Here is a 23,500-nt window from a genome sequence, read left to right as displayed (position 1 = left end):
AAAACTCAACTCATCTAAACTATTATATATTGCATTCTTCATCCCAACTTTGAGACACGTATACATAATTTAAAATGAAATGATGCAACTCATCCTCAAATTATGCAAAGAAGGAATATATTTTCCATAAAAAGAAAATGGTCTTAATCGTTTTTTTCATATGAAAAGTTTAAACTAATAATACTAACATAATAAATTATCATGCTAACATTTGTTACTCTAGAAAATGGTATTTTAGCAATATTAGATTTGATTATTCTTAATACGGGGTACACGGGAATACCAATCTACTATTCTAATGACGAAGTACCAAATTTTCGATTTCATACTTATAACATGAGGCGAGTGGACTTTTCAGTTTATATCTAATTAACATATCAACAACAAAAAAAGTAATTGTCACTTTAGTCCCTGAATGTGTAACAAGTGGTCATAATAGCCCTCCTAAGCATATTTTGAGCACACACGACTAGTGCAACTGTGTTTGACACTTGAGTTCAGTTTAAAGATAACACATGTATTTCTCTCGAGTTTAATCATTATTTTAACAATAACGTTTAACTGTTTAATCAAATTATACCATATATTTCTCAACTAAACTTATACACAGTATCCCTCCCTTCCTGTCTTTCAACCCTGCAAGAGTCTTCAAAACTATAACACTATTAACTGCCATCTACCATACATGAAAAATCAGAAAGAACCAATGGCATTACGGAAAAGATTGATCTGACCAATTCTTGGACTTCTCACTGCAATGAGGTAAGAATGACATTCCATCCTTGGTTAAAGGCGGACCCTACAGAAATTACTTGCTCATAACTTCCCCTCTCTCAAACTTGGCCAGTCCGAAACAGCTGGGCAGTTTGATGAATTGTGCCTTTTCACCATCATTATTTTTACATCGTTCCATGATCCTGTTGGCGTTTAATAATTCATGGAACGTATATATATACAGCCCAAAGTTACAATCAACTCAAAAATTGTAGCATGAAAACATTGACCAACTTCTCAAGTGGCCTGGAGCACAGTCAAATAGTATTTATAACCCTGGCACTTGCCCGAATGCTGCCTCTTTTCATCACTAGCTCCTAGACCTTGAGATGGAAGTTTCCAATTCAAAACATAATTTGACAGGTCATACGTCCCTGGAGAGAAGACACAAATCTGAAGAGGAACTTCTGCCGAGGACATGGGCTCCAGGTTAATATTGGTCGAGCTAGATCCAGACCAAATGTATGGGGAAACACTGTCCAACGATATTGCCTTACCTGGTTGGGTTTCAGGAGCATTTGGCGTTACTTTGAGTTCAGTCGCTGGTGTGACATCATGCCACCCTGCTTGGTTATCAGGAGTTACTGATTGAACCGCGTTCGCACTGTTCATATGTCCACCACTACCATCAAAATCTATGGTGTCAATGCATACAAAAGCAGCGGCGTCGGATGAATTGTAAAGATGCATCTTTAGATTTATTTCACAGAAGGATGCAGAGAAGTCATGATGCAATGTTTGAGGTCCATCCACTAGCCATGAAATGGGGCCCGTGCTAGCAGTACTATCAAAAGAACGAAAAAGATTAACATAAACCCCCCATAAAGTCATGTAATAATAACAAACACAAATATATAAAATATAGGGTTAAATATGTTTTTGGTCCTTATAAATTTGTCAACTTTTCGTTTTAGTCCCTCTAAATTTTTCCTTCAACTTTTAGTCCCTATGAAATTTTCAATCACTACTTTTGGTCCCTATTTTTAATTTAATTTTTGTATTTTTTAATGAAATTGTGCAGAAATGTGTAAAATATTCTAAAAAGATTAAAAAATTAGAATTTTTTAACAAAACACAAATTAAATATGAATTTTTAACCGTAAAAAATATAAAAATTCATATTAAATTCATGTTTTGTTAAAAAATTCTGAATTTTTTTTGGAGTGATTCTTATAATATTTTGAATTTTTCTGAAAAAATTTATTAAATAATATGAATTTTACATATGAGTTTACTTTAAAAGAGGAACCAAAAGTGAAGATTGAAAATTTTATAGGGACTAAAAGTTGAAGGAAAATTTTAGAGGGACTAAAACGAAAAGTTGACATATTTATAGGGACCAAAAACATATTTAACCCTAAAATATATCAAAATTAAAATCAGAATATGAACCATGCCTTAAGTGACACGTATGGTGAGACATAACATGAGGCGGATCAGATAAACCAGGATTGATGCTACTGCCGAGAGGTCGAGAGATCAACACAAAATCAACTGTATTTAAGTCACCCAGATCCTACAAATATTAAACTCAGGTCAGTAATTGGAAAAGGAAAACAATGAAGTATTTTATCAAACACATGCTCTACCATGACACAGGAAAAAAAAAATCTGTCTTTAAAACTCTTAGATTATTGAGCCAGTTGATGGAAATTTCAAAAAATTGTGACATTTTCTTTAAAAATTAAATCTTCTCATAATCTAGCTGACTAGTTAGCTAACCAACAAAAAAGGAAACAAGTAATAATGCAATAATAAATCAATCTAGAAAAGAAATACATATGCAAATCAAAACTTTGATACTAGTTTTGCCAAATTGAAACTTCAACTTTGGTTATAAATGTTCTTGCTCATATTATGATTACTAAGAAATTTACCAAGAGAAATGTAGCATGCAAAGTAAAAACTGAAGATAAAAGAAAGCTTACTAAACAGAAATATACAAACGAAAGCATTGAAATCTTTAAGGATCAAGTTTATCTGATGCTAAAGTTCAACAGAGAAATTAAGAATGAGCAATCTGCCAAGTTAAATAGTGTATTTCTATTCTAACCAGTTTTAGAATCCTATGACATCACACAATTAATCATTAGTTATAGGATGCAATTCTGTATCATATTCAAACTTTTATATTGCACTCATATAATGTATAAAATTCCTAAATTACTGATTTTAAAAGAATAATTATCTTTTGATGCTGAAAAAATATTAAACAGACGAGGTACAATAAGGAGATGATAAAATATCCTACAGATGAGAAAGAAAGAAAAAAAAAAAACATGGAGCAACTGTGAGTACAAAACCAAATAGACCAGCAGTTCAGCAGGTCAATACAATCCCTTTGCATATCAGATACGATAATAACCTTGGAGCAACCATGGGCACGGAACCAAAGAGAACCTTTTTTTTTTTTTTTACCAAAACCAAAGAGAAGCTAAAAATACAATCATATCTCAAAGCAAAAGTATGCACGAGAATAATCGCTTAAAGATGGGCGCATTCCGGTCTTTAAGAGAATAATGGTTATGGTAAACCGGCGTTTTGTTGTGTTTGTGGAAAAAATTTAAAGAGACCATCAGTTACTACCCAAAAACAGTACGAGGTGAAAAATAAAATCTCATTCACATTCTGGTCTCGGTAAAATTCATTTTCAAATTATGACTAGTTCTAATTTCACCTACTCAACCATACATACCATAAACAATGATACAAAATTCAGAAGAAACAGATTTGGACATAATTAAAAAAATTAAAAAATCTACCTCATGTGACACTTTCTGCTGCAATCTTTCATAATAGTGGAAATTGACCAAAGGTACATTGTTCGTATTGTAAACCAAATCCTGACTGCATTGAGGAATCAATAACACATCACTTCCGACAGGTATGGTAGACATGTTGTATTCCGATGTCGATGATCTCCTTGAATTCTGGGGGTAAACAATACCTTAATTTAGCCCACAATAATCATCATGTCCGGCAAAGCAGTCGCATAAACTTGATATCAAATTTTAGGTACCAGCTCATCATGAATAAAAATACACATAGATGTTTTTTTTTGAGCAGATACACATAGATGTTGGATATATAATATAATGATACTAAATGGTTTACAAGAAAAATCGAGTCAACAGAAAACAAACAACTTCAAATGACTAAGCATTTGAAGATATAGATTCTGAAATATTAATATGCAGTTCATTAGGTGTGCTAGGCTACATGGATCAAATAAAGCCTTTTCACAAAATAAAAAATTACAGCACCAACCAACCTTCAATGTGAAGAAACATGATATGGCTTGACCAGCCATCAACGTTTGCGAAGGGAAAATTGTATCAGGAGGTTGAAGTAATGATATTTCCCAGTGATGCCCAATAGAAGACAACTGATAAACTTGGAAACTTTCTGAGCTTGTCTTGTTAACAACATCCAATCGAACTAGAAAATCTTGTATTCTTAATCGAGAAGGACTGATTTGAAACGAGACATCTAATGAAGGTAATACCTGCAACCACCAAATTTGGCACTTGAGAATTAACAAAAGGTATGTGACTTGTAAAGATGAAAACAAGTCATTTAACAGACATTCTTTTATATTCATAATGAAACAAAAAATCATTAAACATAATGATTCAATTTTTTACAGCACCGTGTAGTTTAAAATAACAGTATAATGAGGGGAAATAAAAACCACTGAAGCCCAAAATGTTTTAATTTCAGTACACGTTATACTAACCTGCACATTGTAATGCAAGCGAAGAGTGCGATATCTTATGACACTTGATATATCTTCAATCTCATAGTAAATGCTCATATAGAGAGAAATGTCACCCGGAACAGCAGCCCTAAACCAAAGAGGCCACAATAAGGGTGTTTCACCTTGAATTGAAGTGTCCTGAAACAAAGTGTAATTCACGTGAACAACACATTAGCAGACGCGAAAGTAATAATACACAGCTTCCTTGGAAAAGATTCAATACTGACCACTGGAAACGAAAAGACTGTTTCAGACATGACATTAGGACTAGAATGTGCATCACTTTGCACTGAATCTATCTTTTTTGTTAAGCAACCAGGAAACTCTAATTTCACATTTTCTTGATTCCCAATAATCAAGAATCTAGGGTGGCTTATCTTCATCTTTAGGTTCTGCCAAAACAAACGAACAAGTGTTAGCATGCAAGAAAAAGCAGGAAGAAAGCAGGTTCAACTCAATACAAGGAAGTTGGAAAGCAGACTACGTCTGTCTCAGTCACACCATGCACCTGTTCCTGCTAAATACAGGTAACCGACAACTCCTGTTATCCCAGAGAGGAGAAAAGGTGTTTTGATAGGAACAAATGACCAAAAAAATATAACAATTGATTAAAAACGGAGAGTTCTCTCCTCCACGCATTCCCTCTTCACAGATGATTTCTTCTTTCATAAGCCATTAAATTCACAGAATGAATCTATCTATCCCGATTTCTCCTGTTTATCTAATTCATACCCCCTCTAACTAACTACCCTAACTACTTCAATGTGTGTTTGTTTCAGATGCTTTTCACTGCAAATGGAAAAATAATCCTTTCCAAGAGATGTCTTGTTTCTACTAAAATTGGTTTTGAGGGGCCAGGAATATGTAACAAACAATTTATTCAATCCTTTTACTCCAAACAACATATTACGCCCTTCAATTGCAACCTCATCCTCAATGTTGAAAGTGGTTTGCTGACAATGTTCATGTTACTGGTCTCTCAAAATTTGTCAGCAGTCTCCATCTTCTTCCCCTAGCTCATCTTCGGAAATAATTATTAGGTTTTTATATTGGGCCTGACTCATCCTTACAAATCCGGTTGCTAAGGTGAGGAGTGACGCACTTTATAAACTCATTTCAGGCCTTATCTTTATCTTATGTGGGACTCGGGTTTTTCTCAATAATAATGCTGTACACTTTGTTGGTATAAAACTATTGACTCCCTGGCATATATACTCAAGTTGACATGTAAATACGTGTGCAATCAGAAGAAAAAAATGCAACTCAACTCCAGATACAGTACCTTAACGGGAAACTCTGATGGATTCCTCAAATCCAGCATAAGTTGCCGCAAATCTCCAGCATATGCCTTTCCAGGTAAAGAGTGAACGGAACCCTGAATCTTGGGTATGCTCTGGGATTTTAAAAAAAAGTTGCTTTAGTATAGATACAAGAGAATCTGTTGTAAATATGTGACTATTGTTGTAGACACTCATTATGTTTATTATGTAATTATTGGGATTAGTTCTTGTACTCTTTACAGAATTGAATAATACTTCAAAATAATTTTCCAAGAATATAAGAGGGAGGAGAGAGAAAATTGAAAAGGAGGAGACGAGCACACACCTTGATCACCATAAATTTAAATTTCTCATTAGGCGACTGCTTTGCTTTCCTTCTTCCTTTTACAATACTCTTCTTTGGGTGGTTCAACTCAAAGTTGTGAAAGCCAACTATAGTGCCTGATAGTTTCCATCGAACACCAAGAATTTCAAGAGTACCTACATCCTTGGGAGTCACTGATAGTTGAACCTGGCAATCAGGTACTAGACAAAATCAATTTTGCAAATATGATAATTTAAAACTACAACAAAAGCCTTTTCTTACAAGGAGTGTTCAAATATATGGATTAAACAGAGCTATAATGTCATATTGTAAATTATGTCCATAAACAAATCATTTAAATCCAAATATTAGACTACTCTCAATCTACTCATGTTACTCAGGCTTCTACTGTTATTATTATCTCACATGATAATAATAACAGTAGAAACTATTTATGAAAAAGTGTGTAATCAATGCATTGGAAATCGAAACATTTAACTTTTTTCAAAAGTAATTGCTTATTTTAGAATGCTTAAAGAGTGCCTCGGGGGCACTCGTTAACAAGACCCATACTAATATAGTATTTAGATCTATTCTAAATCTATTTTTGAGCTGCCTGCATATATCCAGTGCTGTAAAGTTTACCCTTTATATTACTAGTCCTAGGCATAAGAGGGATGTGTTGAGATTCCACATCGGCCAAACATATAACCAAATCAGTCCTCCTAAAGCAAAAAAAAAAAGACTGGTGTTTAAACTCAATTTTTACCAGAGACTAAAAATCAACAATTTTGTTTTTCTCCATAAGGGAGGAAGATCTGAATGAAAGAGAAATCATATCCATGAGCTTCGTTTCCAATTAACTAGAAATGTGAATTGTCTGCATCTTGCAGGACTCGAGTCCGATGTCATTCTACTCGAGCTTCAATATAATTGAAGATATGCATAAAATTAAGATAGAAATGTGATATTTCATGAATTTTCACAAAACACACAATCTACATATTGCTAGTCAAACATTGGGATAGAAGCTCTTCGTTACCCACAAATATAATACAGCTTAATTTTCATATTTTAGTCAAGACAGGGTCTCTTGTAATGAAATTCAGCTCTAGAACAAACTCACCGTGGTAGTTTCACCACCTCGTAATGAGAAATCAACCTCAGATACCAAAAAGGAGGAATTGTATGAGCTCATATCCTTGAAGTGATCAACTTCATTATCAGTCTTCACACTTGACTCATTTTCATCTGTAGTATCCACGACAAACAATTACTAACCAGAAGAAGGCTACTAATATTAAATATTAATTAATAGATACAAAAAAAATGAAGAAAGCAATAAAAAAGGGTAGAAGGCATTAGCAGAAACTCGTAGCTTACCTGATGTAAGTTCATCAGTACTAGTAGAATGTTTGCATATAAGTGTAACACCAGATACCGGAATCGTGATTTGCAGAGGGTTTATGAATTCAATATTAACCTTCACAGCTTCTGTAAATGGTGCAATGGAACAATGCACCAGTAACGCATAACATGAACAAAAAAAAAAAGTAAGCTTCTTGGGCGGATTCATTAAATCAAATTATTATGTAAAGTAAACTACAATGATGTCATAATGAATGTATTCCTGGTCAGGTCAAAATTCCTTTTGCCCAATTCTGTCGTATTTTCGCTTTACACAGAGATCAACAAAACTTACACAAGAAAGTCCAATATTTATTAAAGTTTCTAATAACTTTCGGGTGAAAATAGGTCAAAACATAAACTGACAAGTGTGATTTAATTTCCTAAAGGAACAACATCAATGATTTTGCCCCAATCCATTCCTCTTCTACCATGAAGAATTTGAGTAATAAAATAATAAAATGTGAATTATTTGATGTTTATAATATATAATTACCGTAATTGTATGCCAAAAGTTCCTTAGTGTCATTTCCACTCCACACACACACTCCTAATGTAGATCCCAAAGTTGCAAAAAAATAACTATCATGTGTCTTAATCATACAACCAGTCTTTTCACACCAGGTGAAGTTGATTGCATGGAATGATGCCATAACATCATATCAAGTATTAAGTCCAAAGATAGACAATATTACACTAAATCTCTCTCGGTATGGTGGTTTGGTCTATGATTTTCCTTGATATCTCTCTAGCTATTGGATTATACACTATACAGTCATCCATCCTTACCAATGTTTTATTATGTCTTTTAAAATAACATCCCTCCTTATTATCTTTCTAAAATGTCAAGAGAAAATAACATTATTATCTGATAATTGGGAGTAAAAATATCGGGCAGATATCAAAGTGAAACAAAATCATATATATAATGAATCATTACCAACTTCAGACGAAATCATATGACATACCTCCAGTAACACAAACATTTGATTGAGTGTGCTTTTTTAAGATAAGCTTTGATTGCAACTCCAACCAATTACTCTTGGCAGCAGTAAATGATGGTATCATGTCTTCCTCCAAAGAATGCCACAAGCTTTCTTTAGTGTTAACCTGAAGTGACACTTCACACTATCATAATCAAACTACAGCCATTTACTAATTTTAAACTTATGTGCAACAGAATTCATTTGAAATTGAAAAGTTCTAACGCAAATATTATATTTTACTTCTAATGAACATTTAAAATTTCTAACGCAAATATTAAGATAAGAAGAAATCCCTGAAGTTCCATTGCAAACCACATAAAGAAAAGCGCAATTTCTATTCTTTGCTAGTGATCACCTTACTGGGGATTTACATACTGATACTTGATATGTGTAATAGTTATTTCAAACTTTTAGTTAATCTCATTGTATCAGTTAGTGTCAGTGCGGCTGTCTCAGTGTTATTCAATATACAAAAACAGTTGAGAAATGTTTGCTATTCCTCTCTCAACTCTAATACGTGATACCTACCATCATCTCATGTGAATGACTAGATGTGTGCCACAAAAGGGTTTTAAACAGTCCACATGGTATAAAAAAGTGTTGTTTGAAAAAAATATGTCATGCAGTAGCTTGGATTTGAAAAATGATGTTACAGATTGAAAATAGTTAGCCATATGTGGTCCACTCAGTAAGATATTTAGAGCGAGAGTGACAGATCTCTCAGAAAGAGAGTTACAGGCTTGAAGTGATTGGGAAGAGGAAAAGAAAATTCCTAGCAGATGATGTATAATACGGGATCCCCTGATACCAACATGAACTCAAGGTGCTTACATGTATCGTATATATAGCTTATAAGATATTTAGAGCAAGAGTGACAGATCCCTCAAAAAGAGAGAGTGAAAGGCTTGAATGGGAAGAAGAAGAAGAAGAAAAAATTCCTAGCAGATGATGTATAATATGCCAATGTAGGAAATAACATCTCTTAATAAATTATTCAACTTTCCAAGTACTTGAGTTCATTTTATAAATGTAGAATATATTGAATATTCATCGTATCTTAGGGAATAGAATTAGCCTAATTGTTCAGAATTTATTATTTATTATATTTATAATCCTGATGTAACCGAAGTGCAGACATCAGTCGGCTGAGTGTGTGTTTCATTCAAGCAAATTAAGAAAAACCTTATCTAGTATCTCTTATTTCTAAATGTTAACCCTTGACGCAATATTAACCCTAGATTTAACCTAATTTTTTCGCGTGACTTTACTATATTAACCCTAGATTTAATTTATGCAAGATGTCATCTCTTATTTCTAAATGTTAACCCGTGTGATTAAGCTGCTCAACGGTGGAGAAAAACATAGGAACTACTTGGGTTCTCTGTTAGATAGCATTTTGATTTTTAGATCTAAGTTCAGACAATGTAACTTCTCTCATGTGAGAAGAAGTGGTAATATTGTGGCCCACACTCTTGCCCAATTAGCTGCCACGGAAGCTGATAAGGTGTGGATGGAAGAAGTACCGTCCAATGCCTTCTCTGTGTATTTTTCTGATCTTATTTCTTAATAAAATGTGTCTTTATTAAAAAAAAAAAAAAAAAATGTTAACCCGTGACGCAATATTAACCCTAGATTTAACCTAATTTTTTCGCATGACTTTACTATATTAACCCTAGATTTAATTTATGCAAAATGTCATCTCTTATTTCTAAATGTCTTATTTCTAAATGCTAACCCGTGACGCAATATTAACCCTAGATTTAACCTAATTTTTTCACGTGACTTTACTAGATTAACCCTAGATTTAATTTATGCAAAATGTCATCTCTTATTTCTAAATGTTAACCCGTGACGCAATATTAACCCTAGATTTAACCTAATTTTTTCGCGTGATTTCACTATATTAACCCTAGATTTAATTTATGCAAAATGTCATCTCTTATCTCTTATCTCTTATCTCTTATATTTCTAAATGTTAACCCGTGACGCAATATTAACCCTAGATTTAACCTAATTTTTTCGCGTGACTTTACTATATTAACCCTAGATTTAATTTATGCAAAATGTCATCTCTTCTCTTATTTCTAAATGTTAACCCGTGACGCAATATTAACCCTAGATTTAACCTATTTTTTCGCGTGACTTTACTATATTAACCCTAGATTTAATTTATGCGAAATGTCATCTCTAATTTTAACCTAATTTTTCCCTCCACACTTTTGCATTTAATGTTTATCTAAAGTAAAATAAAATTATGTTCCTAATTATAAGCTGTTTTTTTGGAAAGGAATAACCGTTAACCCGTCTCGCTATACTTAACCTAATCTCTTACTTATAAATGTTAACCCATCTCGCTATACTTAACCTATTCTGTTACGCTACTTATAAATGTTAATCCGTCTCGCTATACTTAACCTAATTTTTCCCTCACACTTTTGCATTTAATGTTTATCTAAAGGAAAATAAAATTATGTTCCTAATTATATGCTATTTTTTTGGAAATCTCTTACTTATAAATATTAACCCGTCTCGCTATACTTAACCTAATTTTTCTCTCCACACTTTTGCATTTAATGTTTATCTAAAGTAAAATAAAATTATGTTCCTAATTATATGTTGTTTTTTTGGAAAGGAATGACCGTTAACCCGTCTCGCTATACTTAACATAATCTCTTACTTATAAATGTTAACCCGTCTTGCTATACTTAACCTATTATGTTACGTTACGGTATCAAGGACGATGTCATGGAAAATTATGTTATGGTACAATACCAACGTCTATGCTTCTTAATATTATGAAATACTATATGACAATCATGACATTCATCTAAACTATTTTGTTACCTATTACCGTCAAATATTACCTTCCATATGACCCGTGCGTTAGCACGGGTCGATGGTCTAGTTCTTTAATGTTTAAGTGCCAACCAAACCTATACAGATTTAACATAAAGTATAAGCTGTTCCCTGTGCCTAACTAGCAAATAATCAATCTGGTAAACAGTGTCAAAGGCTAACTAAATAGAAAGGGGAAAATATTTTAAAGAATAAAACCCAAAATACCCAGAAAATTGGAGAAACACAGAACTGAGATCAACTTACAGCTGAAGGTGATCCAAAAGTTCGGTGATCTTCATAGATGACCTTGAGCGAAGAGATGTTGATCACAGGCAATTGAAGTTTTGTTACCTCAAATGTCCGCCCTGTTTTCTGTAGCCAGGTGTCAAATTAATTATATACTCTCCAACTCAGCACCAACGTAGATATTAACACTTAAAACTATTCCAATAATTAAAACAAATCAAGTCAATGCTAGTTCAGAAACATATAATACAAATCAGGTTCTAAACATACGAATCTGGAAATCAAGTAGAGGGACCATTACCTCCACAACTTGAAGAAAGTCACCCAGAAATAATTCTTGTGTCGTCTTGGACTGGTGACTACAAGCCAGGATTTCCGTCATATGCTTGACAGCAACATCATACATCCCAAGAGAAGCATACCACCTAAAAAATATATATTAATTAACAAACTTCAAAGAACATGATCATGATCATTATATAACCGCCATGCTTTTGTATATAAAAATCACCATATATTCTGAACCAAGTCTAACTTACTGTCCAATATGGAAATGAACATGATCATTGATATAACTCCAAGTAGTTCCTTTAAAAACAAAAAGAGCACTTCTGTATGTTCGAATTGCATGCTTGATCTGAACATAGCAATGCCAAGGTCAGAAAATTAATAAGAAAAAGCAACGCATTAATTAAGTAGGGAGGAAATGTTGACAGTCCAATACCTGATCACACTTTTTATATTGCTCACCAGAAAGAACTAGATGAAATCCATATTTGCGTGACATGGAGGGCTTAGACAACAAATAACAATATGATGCTTGTTCAAGCATCACAGCAGAATGTAGGATATCCTAAGGAAAGGAATTGGTCAAAACCAGAGCATGATAATCCAAATTGGCATTATTATATTTTACTTTTTAAAAAAAGCACTACCTCACCACAAATACGGAAGTAAACTGTAGCTGCCTCCTTATATAGGTCTCGTGCCTTCAACATTTCTATCCACCACAGACCACATCGTGTAGCGTTTTGCTGACCCAATAATCCAAGTTTCTGGACACATTAAGTCAAAATTTATTAATTTAAAAAAAAAATGGAAGTAATATAGCAATAACAGAGCATCTTCTTGAAAAACATAAATCTTTCTCATGATCCAAAATAAATCATACATACTAAATATGTGTTAAAAGCATTTTCCATGCAATATTCAGCTTCTTTTCTTGATTGATCCAACATGAAGTATGTAAGTCCCATCATTTCCTGAAAAATAAATATGGGAAGCCAATAGTGATGCATTTTCAGAGTATTTCATTATCAGAAAGTGTATAAATTTGGTCTTGGAGAATAAAAACAAAATTAATTTGCCTTTGAAACAAAAAAATCTTTTTGAATGAATGAGAATATGAAAGAGGTCTCTGATTCAAGGGTTTCCCCCTCACAAATGATTAATTCTTCCACGTAAACTGTCAAAACTACAGAACTCCTTGTCTCCTTATGTCCCCTATTATACAAGATATACCTTCTAACTAACCAACACCCAAATAATCCTAACAACTCTAACCCCTTTGTTTTTTTTTTTTGTGGTGTCCGGGATTCGAATCCCGAACCTTGCATATATTATGCATTGTCCTTACCAACAGAGCTAAATTCACGGGGACACTCTAACCCCCTTTGTTTATCCTAAGAGAAACAGCTCGTGATAATAAAAAAGAAATATAGAAACTAATTCTTCAGAGATAGTCTAAGAAATTTAAGATAATAAATTAATCTTAAGAGATAGATAATCTAAGAAACTCTAGGATAATATGAAAATATTACAAGATGTTTTCATATATATTCTAACAAAACCGTTTTTCCGAAAAGCTCTATATAGGCAAGTTATTTCTTCTTTCGACATCCTACCATTACTTATTTACAGAAAATCCTAATCTAATGAAAACCTAGGCAAAGTAAAATTACCTGCACACCAGCATAACGCTTCCAGGCTTTATCAATCTTGTAATCTGTTGAAATTAGGCGATAATTTGACAAGGCAAGTTCATAATCTCGTAACATGAAAGCATAGTCACCCAAAACTCGAATCTGGGATTCAATTGAGTTAAAGTTATACCTTCAACAATGAAACCAAAAAGATATTAGAAAAAGGCAAGATATCTGATACATACATAGCATCAATGTACTTTCCATCATAAGATAGGAATTTATGGGGTGACATACGTAGGACCATTGAGAGAATCTACAACGTCTTCTTTCCCTTTTCTCCACCATAAATTCTTTATTTGGTTTTTAAAACCTTTACGTGTGGCAGAAACCTAAACACAAAGTAATATTAAAGAAACAAGGTAAAAGGAAATTAGAATATAAATGTCAAAATAAGATGTTGGGTCTCTGATAACAAATTCAAACAAACAAATATGACCTGTTGATTGAGCACACGAATTTTTTGCTCCATGTTAGGAATGATGTGCTTAGATGATAAATTTTGCATTATATCTTTGATCTACAGGGAAATAAAAATGAGGTAGTGAAATACATCTATAATTTAAACATAAATCCTATACATTAAATCGAATCGTTGTTGAGAAAATACCTCATTGATATCGTCAACGTTAAGAAAGCAACCAAGATCTTGATTAGGTGAGGCATCACATGCCTGTCACAAGTTTCAGGAGACAAATGCATTAATTGCATATTTTCACATAAATGGGACAAATTTGCATGAATACAGGTTCCAAAAGGTAACCTAAAATAAGCACGAGGCCAGGAAGATGAAGCAAACAATCGATTTTCATTAAAAAAAGGAAAAAGAAAATAACAAATTACAAGATCTACAAACAAACTTACTTGTGAAGCCCAAGGATTATTTTGATGCTTGATTGGAGCATCTAGGGAAGAATTAATAGAAAGCAACGAACAGTCACTTGTACCAAATGTACTCCTCATTTCTGTTAATATTTTACTTGCTCTGCTAAAGAAGAAGAAGGAACTCAAACAAGGCTAACACTGCAGAAAGCTAATTAATCTATCTCCATGTAAAAAATGAATAATGCCCAAAGTTGCATTGGATTCCAGAAAACAACTATCATGTTTTAATTCTTCAAATCATTTTTGCAGAAAACAATTTTCATTTTCAGTCTTCCTTCTAAGAGAATGAGACTGGTTTTGAAGTTTGAAATTATTTTGACACAGTGCTGAGATTGAAGACCTGTTTTCACATTAATTCCAATACAAAGTTGTACATCATGACCTTCCTTCCAAATGAAAACTGTGTAGATTTTCAAAGTAGACAAAAGGTTGGTGTAGTAAGGACAAAACAGAAAAGCAAGAGTGTTGAGACCAGTGCCTTCTCATTTCTCAAGCGCGGGTAACTTATTAGTTACTAGTTAAAAATGAAATAATGAAACTATCAAACTGAATGCATTTGAAGTTTTAGTTTTCCATGTCAATATGGAGTTCCTTTTTTCCGTAAAAGAAATTTTTTAGAAAGAAGGGACAGGGACAGAGGGTAATGTTATAACTTATAATGATGGTAAGGAATCCTACAGGACAGAAAAGGCAAAGAACATCAAAGGCTAAAAAGCTAAGAATACAGCAGATCTGCCAAATCTCTTACTAAGTCTGAAGGGAAAATCCTCCAAAGTAACAATTGGTAGACACCAAAAAAGGGCCATATACACAATCCTATTTAAATGGGAGTATGAGTTCCATATGCAGACAATATCCAACTAAATAAATACACAAAGTGAAAACTTTCCCTCCTTATTGCTAAAACTTTCAAATATAACCTACAGAAAATTTGCTTGATTAGGACAGACCCATTATTCTCCAAGAACCCCATACAAATTGTTTCAAAAAAAAGTTGGCTGCCTTGCAAAGCAAAAGCAGCACATAGTTGAGAACCCACGTATCAAAAGATAGCAATGTGAAGCATGTGAACTTGCAAAAGGTCATTTGCATCCTATTAACACCAACGTCCCCACAAAAAACTTGAGACAGCTTTTATTTCCACGTCAGTTTATCTAAAAGAAATCTCTCATGCTTACAAGAATGCAAAATAATATGGAAGAATGATTAAAAAGATATCTTTCCATAAGTATCTTTAAGTTGAAACTTCTCATAAATTTATGCATCAACATGAAAAGTGCTCCCCAGTCCACCTCGTGAAATATGCTCGTTCATTTCCAATAAAAGGCCTTTTCAGAAAAAAGCTTGTCAGACCTAAGTAATCGCCACTAACCACCAAAACAAAGATCCCCCATCCCAACATCATAAATCTCACTGAAAGGCATAAAGTATATATAAAGTTCAAAAGGGCGATATCTTTCTTAGGATATGAAGTCACAAATTTGAAGAGTATCTGTTAATGGCAACCAATATAATCTCACATCTGTGATGTGTCTATGTAACTACAAATAGTTTCTCTAAACAAGAATGGCAGAACATTCATACCTGTCAGCGGCGCCATCTTGATTGTCGTGCACCAACAAGTAATGCTTTAAAATTTTTGGATCCATTGCACCGTCTTTTAGAAGGGATGGAAGCTTGTTGGTATTAAAAAGATCAACAAATCTGCTCATTGGATGTTCATCTTTTGAAGAAACAGCTAAAAGACCTGCAAGTTAATTTCAGTAGAGAGATGATTATATCTGAAAAGATGTCATTCTGAAGAAGGAAAATAGATGAAAATGTCAATAGCAAATTATCTACTGACACTAGAAAATTTGTAAGATAAAATTTTACAGAATGACAGAGAAAAAGAACTAATGCGAAAATCTTACAAGCCACGGGATGGTCAAAAGCTTCATGGTCTGAAAAGGAAGCCATTCGGACAAGCTCTTTATTGAAAAACTGAAACCAAGATGGAGTATCTCTGTCTTCAGAGCCTACAAAAGTATTTTCGTCAATCAAACCAAATCTCAATCAATGAGAGAACATCAACTGCCTTTTTACCACACCAACATAAATTTTTGAGCTCATTCAAGGGCCAAAACAAGTGAGATCCCTAACAAAGCACTAGCATGTGCTCGAGCTTGTTCGATTAAATTATTAAAATATATCATCAGTAATCACACCCAAAAGGTTTAATCAAACTAAAGATCTGTGTTCATGCTCATATCAACTCCGAGCCTAAGAAATTCAAAAAGTGTTATTTATATGATATGTGTACACGCGCGTAGAAATAGAACTAAATAAGTTATTTAGCAATGTAAAAGCATGTACATAAAAAATTACAAAATATATATGAATGTATTCATACGTGCTTGCAGCTTAAATCATACACATACACAAATGAATAAATAGGGTATAAAGCACAAACAACAGTTCTTGGTTAACTAAAACATATATAGATCCGACACTTCAGAGACTTCACATTGAAGAGGTGTCCAAGTATCCAACACTGACACTTGTAATTACATATAATATAGTCACTTCTACAACAATCACGCCTTATCCCACTAAGTGGGGTTGGCTACATGGATCAAATTAGTGCATAATGATCTATAATAAACCATATTTCGATCCAACTCATTAATCTCTAGATCTTACTTAATAGTTTCTCTTATAGTTTTTTTAGGTCATCCTCTACCTCTAGTGATCTGACTATCCTCCATCTGATCTACTCTCCTTACTACAAAATCTACAAGTCTTCTCTCTACATGCCCAATCCACCTAAGCCTAGTTTCCACCGACTTTTCTACTATAGGTGCTACTCCAACTCTCCCTCTAAATGTTGTCATTTCTAATCATATCATGTCTAGTCTTACCACGCATCCAACGCAACATCCTCATCTCAGCTATGCTTAATTTATTATCGTGTTGGTTCATCACCGCCCAACACTTTGTTCCATACAAAGTCATCGTTGTTCGATAAATAATAGTCACTTCTATTTTCTAAAAAATTTATTGCTATTTACTTCAGTCTCTAATAAATAATTCACATTGAAGAGGTGTCCAACTATCAAACACTGACACTTGTAATTACATATAATAGTCACTTCTACAACATCCAAGCCGTATCCCACATTCACACTAAGTGGGGTTGGCTACATAGATCAAATTACGACATATTGTTCTAGCATAAACCATATTTTGATGCAACTCATTAATCTCTAGATCTTACTTAATAGTTTCTCTTACAGTTTTTCTAGGCCATCCTCTACCTTTAGTTATCTGGCTATCCTCCATCTTATCTACTCTTCTTACTAAAGAATCTATAGGTCTTCTCCCTACGTGCACAAACACCCTAAGACTAGTTTCCTCCATCTTCCCTAGGTAATACCCCAACTCTCACTCTCTCTTACATTGTCATTTATAATCCTATCTCGTCTAGTTTTAGCACTCATCCAACACAACGTCCTTATCTCTGCAATGCTTAATTTATTGGTTCTTCACCGCCCAACACTTTTGTTACATACAAAGTCGCCATTGTCTGGTAAATAATATAGTCTATTCTATTTTCTAAAACTATTACCGGTATCGTGTTCCATGTATGTGCATTTGTATGTGTGTATACATGTATCAATGCTTCAGAGACTAAAATAAAGCAAGGCCGAAAACAGATTCTAAACAATGAACTCCACTTACTTGCAGTTTCATGATCAATTTCCGACACATCCAAGCACAACTCCGAAAACACTTTCTCCCCCGAGTCAGTGATAACTTGATTCAACTGCTCTTTAGCTACCTGGTAAAAACGTATAGATACAAAAATACAACCACATTATTAATCATAAGTCCTAACATATAAACACATTTATCGCATATAATCACAAAAATCCTCAAATCAAGCAAAGAATAATCAAATAATTGAGTTTACCTTCAAATCAGGCTTCTTAACATGAGAACCATAGAAGAGACGCAATTTGAATTTGTGAATGCGATAAGGCTGATCACTCGCAGTTCTCACTGGAACTGCAAGAAATTATTCAAATGAACAATGCAATACATAAATCACGAATCAAAAACCTTAACGGACGAAGATGAGTTGAGAATTAAGAATTACCGTCGATGTTGTTGAAAGAGCAGAACGGAGTAAGCATCTGGAGAAATGAGAAACCGTTTTTCAAGCAAGCTTCTTCAACGGAAGGAGTGGAAAGAACCATCACCACCGGAGTGATTTCTTCCAGTAGCATTTGACCCAACGGCGTTCTCGCCGGATCCATCGTCGCCGTTGTCGGGGTTCGGCGATTGCGTAGTATCGGAGAATGAACTCAGATCGGATCGGTGTCGTTAGAAGGATGATTCAGATTTGGGAACTCGTTTAGTTTGCCTTCAACGACGTCGTCTTTGGGTTACACTACCAGAGATTTATCGATGAAACAGATTGAAAAAATGTTCAATGTAATGCCGGTTCCATTTTATGAATGCCGGTTCCATTTTATGAGAACTGCTGGCTACAACACCTCATCATCCTAGTCACACCCCCCTAATAACCCCTAGAGAAATGATATTTTTACAACCAAATTCTAACAACTTTTTGACAACTTTTTCTCTCATACTCACATTATATTCTTATTATCTCTCTACATTTCTCTCTCTATTGATTTTGACCAATCAAAATAAATAAAAACAAAGTTGTCATGGAAGTTGTTTAGAAAGAGGAGTACAAATATCACTACTCTAACCCTTAATTAACAAAATGTCTAATATAAATTCTTTTTTTTCTCATTCAAAAAAAAATATAAATTCTTTTTAATAAATTTTTCTCCTTCAAAAAAAAATATAAATTCTTTTTAATAAAAAATAAAAAAAATAATTCCTAGAAGATGGGTGCCGACAACGCTCTCTTTTTAGCGCTGTTTTTTTAGCGCTATTTCTAATGTTCATCCTCTTGTTAGATAAAATCAATACAGATCCAACGTTTTAAAATGAATCGCACATAAAATGGTGGGATCCACGTTAATTTCAACGAATGAGAGAGTAAGTGATAGAAATAGATTATTGCTAACACTCTTCATTCTTAGCGGAAGCTTTATCACTCATTGTGGTTTTATCAAACTCAAAAAATTAGTCTTCGCAGCTTTGGGTATAAGATATCTTGTTCACACAAAACAAAAAACAATTTTCTCCTTCGTCTCTTCCTTTCTTTCTCTCTGTGTCTAAATTGTAAGTGATATTTTAATTAGTTTGTGGTGTGTTTTTTTCGAAAAATACTTGGGTGACTTAGAGTTTTTGTGACGTTAGTAATTTTAGTGTATTTTGATGGAAGAGAATGATAGATGAATGATTAAAATAAATTATTTTAATGCGGATAGAATAATTGGTTGTGAGAGAGATAGAGACGAGGTCTCTGATGTCATCGAAACTCAAGTTCGCCTAAGTGGAACCCATGTTTTTTCACGGCATATGTAATCTAAGATCACTGATATGCAATTTATATCTTAATGCAACATAAACTAGATCGAAGTATGTATGTTCCCGTAATGTAAACTTAATTCATGTACAACTTGTGAATTCCAAGTTTTTATATGTTACGCAGACTCGATTTAACATGTTTACATAAATTCAATTAAAATACTTTTATGTAAGCTTAAGTTCAAACCAGAGTAGTCAGTAACGGGATAGTGGCAAGAAAACGTTATGGTAATGATGGTAGCGGAACAATTCAGGTTAGCAGTCACTCCAGATGCTACAATGGTTAGTAGGTCGCGGGGTGGATAGCAGATTATGGTCTGCTTTCGTGTTTTAACATGAAAATTCTAAATTGACCTTGATTTTAAAACTGTTTCGAGAGTATTTTGGAGATTTCAAATTAACTTCAACATCTTCCTTCTTTTCACACGCGATCTGCCAACTTTGTCTTTCCTTTTATCTTCTCAGTGCCATTGCCAAGTCCTAGCATCCTTTTTCTCTTTTCACCATATCGGTCGTCATCGTCCAAGTAACCATCGTCGCCGCTAATTCAGGTTGTTGTCATCGTCTTTCTCTGTTCATGTTTTGTTCACATTCCACATGTCTTCCTCTGTTTCTCTAATTATTTCCTCTTTTTACTTCCTCTGTTCAAGTTATGGTCCTATTCCGTTTATCTTCCTTTGTTGTTTTAGATTTAATGTTTTAATTAAGACTTGTGAAATTTGGCTAGAAACTTGAAAGATTTCATAACCTTCTCTATTTAAAATTGAATGTAATGTTTTGCCTAAGACGTGTGGATGTTTGAGTGTTTTGATTTATACTTGTGTTTTTTGTTTATGAATGTTTCATGAGTTTTTGACACATTTGTTAATTTTATATTATATATGTGTTTGTTTTTACTTTATTGCAGAGTTCATATAACTTGTCCAAAAAATGATCAAATAGTTGTCATCCTGCTATACTTATCCCACTTTTGGGGGCGGCCACTATACGACGTTGTCCTTGATCAACTACTTTAGTTTAAACATGATTACATGAATTTAATTAATTTTTTTAAGTTAAAGAAAAATAAATACATATTAACATTTTATTTGAAGTTTACAGATCATTAGACTAGTTGACATTTATACAATAAAACCTATTTTTGATAATTTCTCACGAAATAGAATAATTGTTAAGTAAGTTTTTGTTCTCTATAAAATTTTAAGTTTCATTTTTAGCACAACTAAAAGTTTCGAGGAAGTTTTTCGTCTATGTTTTTAAGTAAATTCGTGTGTATTCTTTGAAATTATGAATTTTCTTTTGTATTCATGCTTAGTAAATTATAAAAATCCATCTTGAAAAGTTTATTTTTTTTTAACAATGAACGAATTAAATATAATTTTTTAAGTTTTTAATGCTTACAAAATTCATATTTAATTAATAGGAGTATCTTGTCAAAAAAAATCTAAATTTTTGTGCGAGGGATGTATTTGTTGTAATATTATAAATATCTCTGTGAAAATTTATTCAAAAATGTCAAGTTTATGAGTTGAACTACAAACGTTGACCAAAATAATTATCGAAAATATTTGGGGGACAAAAACTCGTTGAAATTTTTTAAAGGAACTAAATACAAAATGCGAGATTTTTATTGGGACCAAAAAATTGGTTACTCACATTTCCATTAATGGATAAACAACATTAGAAACATATGCAAATAGGCATAAATAGATAAACAAAGATCTAATCATACATAGAGAGGGTATTTAAAATTCATAAATTAAAACAACATTATAAACACACGAAACAATCATCAATCGCAAATATTTTCAAAAAAATCGTAAATATTTACCTTATAAATCGCAACTTCAAATATTTTTTTGATGGATTTTTCTCAACTGTTTCCAAATCGCAACTTTAGACTCACAAATCGAATCATATCGTACACGTTTTTGGGTTTCTAGCATTTGGTTTTCTAGCTTTCCGTCAACATATATGTTGTTGTTTGGTTTCTCAAAGAGTTGTGGAGTCCAAGCTTTTTGGTGCAAGCTGTTTGTATGTGTGGAATCCAACCTTGATTGTGCAGGTTCAATCTTAGATGCTATAGTCTAAGGCTTGATTCTAAGACCTTCACTTTGTGTTGGTGTTGTGTCTCCATAGCTTCTAGCGGTGTTTTGTTTTGTTGTTCTTTATTTCAATTTTCTGTTTAGGATGTGGTACTATATTGGGTCTTTGCTGCTTTCTGTAGTGGATACTCATTCGTAGCCAAGGCTATATTACCATGATATGTTAGATGTATAAGTTAGGAGCAAATCATGTGCTGCAAATCATGTGCTTAAGAGACTTACTTGTTAGATTTTGCAATTATTCTATACTTTACCCCAATAGTGGGTAGTTTTCTACACATGATGTAATCACTAGCTTTTATCATTGAATGAAATATCCTCTTTTCGACCAAAAAAAAAATGATATTGAGTTATGCAGTGTTGTGTTTATGTTTTGTTAGTTTTCTAAAAATATGAAAATGGTTAAATGGTATAAGGGTAATTAGAAAAAAGAAATAGTAAAACAATACATCACAATATTTCATCTTAATATTTTTCAAATAAACTTATATGTAAATATATTCACAAAATTATATTTTAACATATATCACATAAACTTAAGTTTATTTTTCAAATAAACTATATTTTTCAAATAAACTTATATGAAAAAATATATGTAAATATATTCACAAAATTATATTTTAACAGAAAGGTAACATTGTAGCTTTTAGAAAGATAAAGAAAAAATTGTTAACAGACTCCTTACATATGTCATCTTAATATTTTTCAAATAAACTTAATTGTTTTTTTTATTCATAACAAGATACTGTATAATAATATAAGTGTACCACATACTCATCAATTCACTGCAAACAAAATACATTCCTGATTCTCCAACTTAAACACCACAGGAGACCCCGTCAAAATCAATAAACATAACTAAAGTCTTACAATTTAAAAGTAGGCAAAGACAATAGCTAATATTGTGTTAGAACAATTCACAGTCAACAAGTTGTCAAACTCCTGACCTTTTATTTACATATATTTTGTGAATGTCAAAAACAAGCAAAATAAAATGTTTTTACCTAAACACCACCAACTTGAATCTTCTTCAACCTCGATTTAAGTTTCAGTTCTAACTTAAGTTAAAGCTTAATTTCTTCGCCCTCAACTTGCGCACCCTCAACCTCGACCCCCTCAACCATAACCTCTTCAACTTTGACTTCTTCAAACTTTGCACTTGTTTAACATTCACTCTTTTCAGTATTGTCCTCGACCTCTGGTTTATTTTCATTTGAACCCTCTTCGCTTTTTTCACCTTATGCACCCCCACCCTCATCATTTTTTTCACCTTATGTACCCTCACCCTCACTAAAAGAGGGCTTCAAATGAAGATCACTAAATTCTCTATCTTCCAATGTCTCGAGCTCTTTATTGATAGAATCATCACTCCATTCATCTTCAACTCTCCTCTCAAGCCAAAAGGGATTTGCATCATATTCTTCTTGAGTGGTATATCCAGAATAT

General features: G+C 33.1%; 1 protein-coding gene across 4 annotated transcripts; it reads right to left on the bottom strand.

Annotated features, from left to right (window-relative positions):
• Nucleotides 1–496: 496 nt before the first annotated feature.
• On the bottom strand, nucleotides 497–18,874 carry LOC146910861 (Tetratricopeptide repeat (TPR)-like superfamily protein). 4 transcript variants are annotated; one of them, XM_085726613.1, is made up of 28 exons: nucleotides 18,598–18,874; nucleotides 18,412–18,506; nucleotides 18,180–18,279; nucleotides 16,373–16,477; nucleotides 16,044–16,206; nucleotides 14,439–14,562; nucleotides 14,185–14,247; nucleotides 14,014–14,094; nucleotides 13,812–13,906; nucleotides 13,554–13,704; nucleotides 12,768–12,854; nucleotides 12,528–12,647; nucleotides 12,317–12,445; nucleotides 12,132–12,229; nucleotides 11,894–12,017; nucleotides 11,611–11,718; nucleotides 8,491–8,632; nucleotides 7,499–7,609; nucleotides 7,242–7,366; nucleotides 6,137–6,322; nucleotides 5,814–5,924; nucleotides 4,759–4,923; nucleotides 4,511–4,669; nucleotides 4,046–4,279; nucleotides 3,537–3,704; nucleotides 2,172–2,290; nucleotides 1,272–1,558; nucleotides 497–1,181 (listed from the first exon to the last, which is right to left on the bottom strand). In XM_085726613.1, the coding sequence occupies exons 1-28, from the start codon at nucleotides 18,755–18,757 to the stop codon at nucleotides 1,012–1,014; spliced, it is 3,780 nt and encodes a 1,259-aa protein (XP_085582739.1). In that variant the 5' UTR covers nucleotides 18,758–18,874; the 3' UTR covers nucleotides 497–1,011. The 4 variants fall into 4 exon arrangements, with proteins under 4 accessions (XP_085582739.1, XP_085582741.1, XP_085582737.1 ...); XM_085726615.1 differs by having other exon boundaries at nucleotides 14,439–14,559; XM_085726611.1 differs by having other exon boundaries at nucleotides 497–1,558.
• Between the last annotated feature and the right edge of the window lie 4,626 nt (nucleotides 18,875–23,500).

This window comes from Medicago sativa, chromosome 7 (assembly GCF_051527215.1).
Source record: "Medicago sativa cultivar Bolivia chromosome 7, Bolivia_mono, whole genome shotgun sequence".
Lineage (NCBI taxonomy): Eukaryota > Viridiplantae > Streptophyta > Magnoliopsida > Fabales > Fabaceae > Medicago > Medicago sativa.
Note: the sequence above shows the minus strand (reverse complement) of the source record. Positions and strands in the feature narration are given on the sequence as shown.

Bases quoted from the DNA above. Each gene is read 5' to 3' on its own strand.
- LOC146910861 (XM_085726611.1), bottom strand. From the start codon at position 18,757: ATGGATCCGGCGAGAACGCCGTTGGGTCAAATGCTACTGGAAGAAATC. The intron at 18,507-18,597 runs GTAATTCTTAAT...AATTTCTTGCAG, and splicing joins CTCTTTCAACAACATCGACG to TTCCAGTGAGAACTGCGAGT. The intron at 8,633-11,610 runs GTAAGTTGATCT...GTGTCACTTCAG, and splicing joins CTTTTGGATCACCTTCAGCT to GTTAACACTAAAGAAAGCTT.